This window comes from Sinocyclocheilus anshuiensis, unplaced genomic scaffold (genome assembly GCF_001515605.1).
Source record: "Sinocyclocheilus anshuiensis isolate Anshui unplaced genomic scaffold, SAMN03320099.WGS_v1.1 scaffold188, whole genome shotgun sequence".
Classification (NCBI taxonomy): domain Eukaryota; kingdom Metazoa; phylum Chordata; class Actinopteri; order Cypriniformes; family Cyprinidae; genus Sinocyclocheilus; species Sinocyclocheilus anshuiensis.
In genome coordinates, this window is record NW_015555768.1 from 296,446 (window position 1) to 304,450 (window position 8,005).

The window sequence follows — 8,005 nt, forward strand, 5'->3', positions numbered from 1 at the left end:
AACCAAATCGACCGGCTCAGTTTGGCCCCCACGAGCTCAAATGTCAAGCTACGCCTATGTTTTCAACATTGATAACAATAAAAATGTTGTTTATTGAGCATCAAATTATTTCTGAAGGATCATGTGATTCTGGAGACTGGAATAATGGCTGCTGAAAATTCAGCTTTGCATCACAGAAATAAATTACATTTTAAAATATATTCAAATAGAAAACAGTTATTTTAATTTGTAATAATATTTCAGAATATTACAGTTTTTACTGTATTTTTGGTCAAATAAATGCAGCCTTCGTGAGCAGAAGAGACTTACCGACCTCAAACATTTGAATGGTAGTGTAAACGGCAAAATACCAAATATATTAAATCAAATGTATTTTTATTTCTATATTTTAGTTACTGTTTACTGTTTTAGTTATTATTTTAACCATCTGTTGCTGTAGATAATTTTATTTATTTACTTCTTTTTTTATTATCTATCTATCTATCATCTATTTATTTATTTAATTATTTACTTATTTATTTATACATAGTGAAAAAGGAACACTATAATGTTCCTCCTAAACAGGCACAGGCAAGCATCTCTCACATTATCTTCAAATTATGCAAAATAAAATGGCACCGAATGAACAATCTAGTACTTGCAAAAGCACTGGCCCAGTAGAAACTTTACATCAGCTTTACATTAGTTTTCTTTTGTGTGTTTTCAGGTTTTCACGCATTACGGGAAGTGTTACACCTTTAACTCGGGTAACACCGGCGTGCCGCTGGTCAGCTTGAAGGGAGGGATGGGAAACGGCCTGGAGATCATGTTGGACATTCAGCAGGACGAATATTTACCTGTGTGGGGAGAGACAGGTGAGGCCGCACGAGGAAAACCCCAGATGCACACTACTCCTATATCCTTCCTCTCACTCTCTCGTTTTCTCTCACAGACAACTCGTCGTTTGAGGCGGGAATCAAAGTTCAGATTCACAGTCAGGACGAGCCTACGTTAATAGATCAGCTGGGCTTCGGAGTCGCACCAGGATTCCAGACGTTCGTTTCTTGCCAAGAGCAGCGAGTGAGTGGCATATTAATATACTCTTTATATTGATTGTTTTTTCTGTTTTGTTATTTTTTTACACTAGTACTATTTAATTTTCAGCTGGTGTATCTTCCTGCTCCGTGGGGCAGCTGCAAGTCAACCCCGCCGAGCTCAGACTACTTCAAAGCGTACAGCATCAGCGCCTGTCGAACGGACTGTGAGACGCGCTACCTGGTGGAAAATTGCAACTGCCGCATGGTGCATATGCCTGGTGAGGCACTGCTATGATTACAGTATTACTTTACAACATCAAAAGCATTTTACTGTAATATTGCAGTTACTGTAATGATACAGTTCAGAAGAGTCCATCAGGTTCGTGAAATAGTTAACAGGATCATTTATTGTCCGTGTTGTGAAATTAAATGTCAAATTGCTTCACATGATGGCTTTATCCACTGTCTATCAGTGTTGTTGTTGTTAACTAAAACTATTACAAATATTTTTTCAATAACTGAAATAAAGCTGAATATAAATATTAGATGAAAAACTAAAACTTAAGAAACTTAAATGAAAATTAGAAATGTTTTCTTAGCAACTAACTGAAATAAGTTGAAGTACTAAAATGACAAAAACTAAAACTGAAATGAAAAAAGCTATATAACACAAGCTATAGAAATATATAAAAAAAGTTAATAAAAATGACAAAAGCACATAAAATGATTAGAACTAAAAATTAAATAAAAAATCAAAGATATTAATAAATATAATAATAGTATAAAATCTAATACTAAAATGAAATTGTCTATGTCTTTCTCTTTTTCTTATGCCACCTGAACTTGATAATGACAAAGTTACATTTTAGTCAGTTAGAAGTGTTTCTATAATGGGGCAGTAAATTGTCCTGTTACGTAAATGCTTCAAACTGACCCTAAAGTCTTTATTGATTGTGCACATTCTAGATTACAGTTGCTGTAATTGTGCTTAACAGTCACATTTATAACATACTAGTAGTACTTCAAGTATCTGCCTCTAAAAAAAGCAGAGTTCACAACTGCGTTGAGGTCAAATTAATCAAGCGAGTGAAACCAAATTAAACGTGCTCCTGTTAAAGCGCCACTGGCACTGAAGTGCAATTTAGTTGATTACAGAAGGCTAAATTAACATATATCAGTGTGGGATTTTAACTCGAGGCAATTTATATCTGCAGTAAGGACTCTGTTATGATGCACAAGAACACGGTAAGAGAATTTAGATAGAAGTGCTTGAGGTTTATTATGAATTGAGAAGGACTGTGTGTTAAGAACGTTTTGATCTTATGATTTATTTAAGTAATTTATTTATGTGCTTTTGTTATTTTTATTCGGTTTTTTGTCACATTTTACAACAAGGTCTTGTTTGTTAAGATAATAAAGAGCAATATATTTTTGCAGCATTTATTAACCTTTGTTAATATTAGTTAATCAAATTATTCATGTTCGTGTTAGTTCACATTGCATTAACTAATGTTAACAAATACAACTATTGATTTTAATACTGTATTAGTACATTTGAGATGTAGTTAACTAGTGTTAGCTAGTCAAAGCTTAATGTAAAATGTTACCAGTTATATATACATATATAATACATACATGTATTTATTTCAGTTAGTTGCTGTTTCCGCTTTTCATCCAGTATTTATTTTTTATTTTAGCTTTATTTCAATGAACAAAAATGGTTTTAATAGTCACCTTTTGAGAAAAGGCAAGAATTTTGAAAACTAAGAAAATTATGACAGAATTGATTTTTGAGCAAATCATACTTCAACATTTACTGCCCCTGTAGGTGATGCGCAGTACTGCACTCCTGTGCTATATAAAGAATGTGCACATCCAGCACTAGGTAAGTAACTTTTATCATGAATCAATGTCAGAAACACAGTTTATCTTTCAGATGAGCCATGATTTTAATGTTTACAGTGCTATGATGTATCTTGTTCCGGTTGCACAGATTTCCTGGTGGAGAGGGACAGTGCCTATTGCTCATGCGAGACTCCGTGCAACATCACGCGCTACAGTAAAGAGCTGTCCTTCGTCAAGATCCCCAGCAAAGCGTCAGTCAAATACCTTGCAAAGAAGTACAGCAAATCTGAGAAATACATAACGTGAGTGTTTCATAAGCATTGATTGCTTTGTTACCTTGGTGAAATACAGTGGTACCTGTTTTCCATCACAATGTCTGTTTCGAACATTTCTTAAAGGTGCTGTATGTAATTTTTTGACTGTACTTAAGCATAAAAATGCCATGTTTACAGATATTTAGAAAACATAACTAGTTCACATACTTATTTCTCAGAAAAACAATGCTACAGCCAGTTATTCCACTTTGAAATGTGTGTTCTGTGTCGGAATGTCTGTTTTTGTTTTGGTCTGTGTTTGGTCCCATTGCCAATTCACCCAATAGGATTTCAACAGCCTGGGTTGCCAGTTGGCAGAAAAAATAACGTATTGCAGCCATGGAAATGAGCAACTTCCTGCTCAATCTGGTTTAGAGATCGCAGATTCTACCCGACCTAAAAAGCCTCGGCACCCATCTAAAAAGCTCTGTGACCAGAGGCATATTAAAACTGCGATAATTCACAGTTTAAGGCTTGTCGTTTTCCATTGTCAGTTGTGCTTGTTCCTGTTGTGTGTCCTTAATCTGGCAACCCGCGTGAGCATCGAGTCTGGGGAGGAGGGGGCATTCAATATTTTGAATTTAGACTGCAGTATCCATTTCAACCGCTGGCTGTCAGTATCACGTACTGCACCCTTAAAGGGATAGTTCACCCAAAAATGAAAATTTGATGTTTATCGGCACGCGCCCAAAGACAGTTGGACATAGTAGTGTATTAGAGGTAAATAATGATATAAATACTGTTCGGTTTCTGGCACAAACCGATCGTTTCGTGTCTTAGGACATCAATGTGTCGTCACGAGCCGCAGGGTTTAATTTGGATTTGTCTGTGCATGTTTTTTTTACTCTCATAGATTTTGTTACCATTGCCATGCATTATATGACTGACAGACTGCAACGGTTAAAGTTAAAAATCATCATATGTGTTCTACTGAAGAAACAAAGTCACCTACATCTTGGATGCCCTGGGGGTAAGCAGATAAACATCAAATTTTCATTTTTGGGTGAACTATCCCTTTAACTGATTAACTGTGTAGATACCAGTGACTACAGTGTGCTGTGTATTTTCAAAAAGACAAAAGTGTTGGATAATGTGTCACTTTAGCATTTTAACTGATAATCTGCCATACTGGACTGTCAAAAGCATGCTAAACCGTGTTGTGTGTGCTGTCAGGGAGAATGTTCTAGTGCTGGACGTGTTCTTTGAGGCTCTGAACTATGAAACCATTGAGCAGAGGAAAGCCTATGAGGTGGCTGGTCTGTTGGGTAAGTAAACACTATATATGTTATACAGTAAATATTATTGTGATTTAAAATTACTGTTTTTATTTGAATATATTTTAAATTGTAATTTATTCCTGTGATCAAAGCTGAATTTTCAGCATCATTACTCCAGTCTTCAGTGATACATGATCCTTCAGAAATCATTCTAATATGCTGATTTGGAAACTGATACAATTTTTCAGGATCTTTTTATGAATAGAAAGAACAGCGTTTATTTGAAATAGAAATGTCTTAACTGTCACTTTTGATCAATTTAATGCATCCTTGCTGAATAAAAGTATTAATTTCTTTCAAAAACCAAACGGAGAATATCACAAACTTGAATAAGAAGCCACCTAGAAATTAGCCAAAACATCTTAGCGAATGTATAGCAACACCCTAAAATTGTGGCAATAGGTTTTGCACCTCTCAGGTTTTCTTCAAGAAATGTAAATGTTCAGTCTGTGTGTGTTTGTGTGTTGGTAGGTGATATCGGAGGACAGATGGGGCTGTTCATTGGAGCCAGTGTTCTTACGATTTTGGAGCTTTTTGACTACCTTTATGAGGTAAGATTTATAATATATCTGTATGGCTGTTCTGTCCTGTCATAAACATTTCTGCTGGGACTTGTGTGGTGACATTTTTACTAAAGGAATATTTTAACCACAAATGAAAATTCTGTCACCCTCATGACATTCCAAACCCACATGACTTTCTTTCTTCTGTGGAACACAGACTTTTCTGCTGAAAGTCGCTATTCACTAAAAATCTCTTGCTACATAACCCATTGCAACATGCCAAGCTTACATACAGTACCATTCAAACATTTGAGGTTGTTTTTAAAAGAAATTAATACTTTTAATTAGCACTGATGCATTAAATTGATCGAAAGTGACATCAAAGGTATTTATTACGTCTTTCTATTCATCAAAGAATCCTGAAAAAATGGTTTCTACAAAAATATGAAGCAGCACAACAGTTTTAAACATTGATAATTATAAGAAATGTTTCTTGAGCAGCAAATCAGCATATTAGAATGATTTCTGAAGGATCATGTGACACTGAAGACTGGAGTAATGATGCTGAAAATTCAGCTTTGCATCACAGGAATAAATTACATTTTAAAATATATTAAAACAAAAAAAAAACAGTTATTTTAAATTGAAATAATATTTCACAATCTTAGTGTTTTTACTGTATTTTAGATCAAATAAATGCAGCTTTGGTGAGCAGAAGAGATTTCTTTCAAAAACATTTTAAATATCTCACCAACCTCAGACTTTTGAATGGTAGTGTATGCAAAATGTTCCATGGAAGAAAGAAAGTCTTAAAATTTAAAGTAAGTAATGACAGAATTTTCATTTTGGAGTGAACTAACTCTTCAAAGACAATATCACAACATCTTTTTGTCTGTCAAGGTAATGAAATACAGGTTGTGCCGCTGCTCTGACAAGAAGCATCACAACAACAACAACACTGATCACGGCACTGTACTCGGCCTGGATGATGTTAAATGTCACGTCAGTAAATTCCATTAACATTCCTGCAGAAATTCCAGCTGTTTGCCTGCCACTCATATTCAGATAATGTTCTACATTTTAGCAGATGGCATCACAACACCAGCACGGTTGTGTTTTCTTCAGATTGTTCTGGCATCTTGTGGTTTTACTCTCTGTCTTACGCCTATGTGATTTTCGAAAAACCTGCTTTTGATTTATAAGGCAGGAATGTCAAAAACGTTTAATATTAATTAAATTGTTCGATCTTTGTCTGCCTGGCCTTTTGTGACAGAATTGCATCTGCTAGCTTGAGGGGTTACTCTTATGTGTCATATTTTATTAATTCTGTGCATCTTAATGGCTATGATATGGCTGTAAATGCATTGTGACAAGCGATTCATTGCACAAGGCATTGTGTGAGGGAACATCAGTCTGAAAGGAAGAGTTCACCCAAAAATGAAAATTTGCTGAAAATGTACTCACCTTCAGGTCATCCAAGATGTAGATGAGTTTGTTTCTTCATCAGAACAGATTTGGAGAAATGTAGCATTCCATCACTTGCTCACCAATGAATCCTCTGCAGTGAATGGGTGCCGTCAGAATGAGGGTCCAAACAGCTGATAAAAACATCACAAGAATCTACAAGTAATCCACACCACTCCTGTCCATCAATTAACGTCTTGAGAAGTGAAAAGCTGTGTGTTTAAAAGAAACAAATCCATCATTATGACTTTTAAATTCAAACTGTTGCTTCTGGCTAAAAGTCCTCTATTCATAATATTGCTTTCTGCAGTGAAAAAGTTGTGTTGTCTGAATCAGGAGAGAAATATGCAAAGATCAAGCACCGTTTCCAAGCCAAAACAGGTCTAAACAAATATGTCAGTGGATTTTGATGCGAGAGACAACAGGGGATGAACTTCTTCGCAGAAGTAAGCATTATTATGGACTATGGACCGATATTTTGGCTAGTTTAAAGTTAAAAAGACTTAATGATGGATTTGTTTCTTACAAACACTCAGCTTTTGCTTCACAAGATGTTAACTGATGGACTGGAGTGGTGTGGATTATTGTGACGTGCTAAATTTCTCTCTTTAAATGTAAATGAAAAAACAAACTCATCTACATCTTGGATGGCCTGAGTGTGAGTACATTTTCAGCTCATTTTCATTTTTAGGTGAACTGTTTCTTGAAGGCCTGTGGGTGCTATATGAGCATGATATCATTGGCCCATGTCAGATCAGAGAGAAACTAACCCTAGAAATTCCCAGGGGTGCATGTGAGCTCTCCTAGGCTTTTGTCTGCAGTGTCATGTTTGTTTCGGGAGCTGGGATGTGTGTGCATGTCTGTATATGTGTCAGTTAAAGTTGTGTGCCATTGCTGTGTGTTTGCAAGCTCGACTGAAAGTGCATGGATGTGTTTGTCTGTTTGTAAGTGTGTCTTTGTGCATGTACATACTACGATCATTTCTGGAATGGATGAGGAAAAGTTGGAGCAACAGGGTGTCAGATATTTTTAAACAGAGGAAATGAAGTATTTTTAAGTCTGTGATGCATTAGAATGATGTGCCAAATGGCAGCAGATAGTACACAGTGATTTGTTGTGGAATATGGCAGCTCATGAATATTTTTTCATGTCTGATTTACATTTTAGACACCATATTAATCTCATATACAGCAGACTTTGGTCTGATTTCTTTTCAGAAAAACCACAAAATTTTCAGTATTTCCTACAAAATAAAGATTGTCAAATATCAACAGTATTAATATATAAATCAATCTTTGATACATTTCTGTATTATTTTAATGTTTATCATGTGGGTGTAATAAAATATGATTTTTTTAAATGAATAAACATGCATAAAATGATTGTCCTGTTTACCTGCCTGCCTGGAATATTTCTGTGTGTGTGTGTCTGTACAACTTAAGATGTAATGTTGTGCAAAGCAATGTTGCTATTGATAACTAAAACGACTAAAAATCGTTTTCTGAAATAAAATAAGATATAAATATTGGATTCAAAATTAAAAATTAGTAATGCTGCCTTGGCAACTAACTGAAATAAGTTTAAGT

General features: G+C 35.2%; 1 protein-coding gene across 1 annotated transcript in view; it reads left to right on the top strand.

Moving 5' to 3' along the window:
* Positions 1-6,133, top strand: part of LOC107674327 (acid-sensing ion channel 1-like) — a 44,411-nt gene extending 38,278 nt beyond the window's left edge. The window contains exons 4-11 of the mRNA XM_016468268.1: positions 707-854; positions 932-1,059; positions 1,144-1,294; positions 2,845-2,901; positions 3,010-3,163; positions 4,349-4,440; positions 4,924-5,003; positions 5,856-6,133. Coding sequence (XP_016323754.1) covers positions 707-854; positions 932-1,059; positions 1,144-1,294; positions 2,845-2,901; positions 3,010-3,163; positions 4,349-4,440; positions 4,924-5,003; positions 5,856-5,975 — 930 coding nt within the window. The 3' untranslated portion in view covers positions 5,976-6,133. The remainder of the gene's footprint in view (positions 1-706; positions 855-931; positions 1,060-1,143; positions 1,295-2,844; positions 2,902-3,009; positions 3,164-4,348; positions 4,441-4,923; positions 5,004-5,855) is intronic.
* The last annotated feature ends 1,872 nt before the right edge of the window (positions 6,134-8,005 follow it).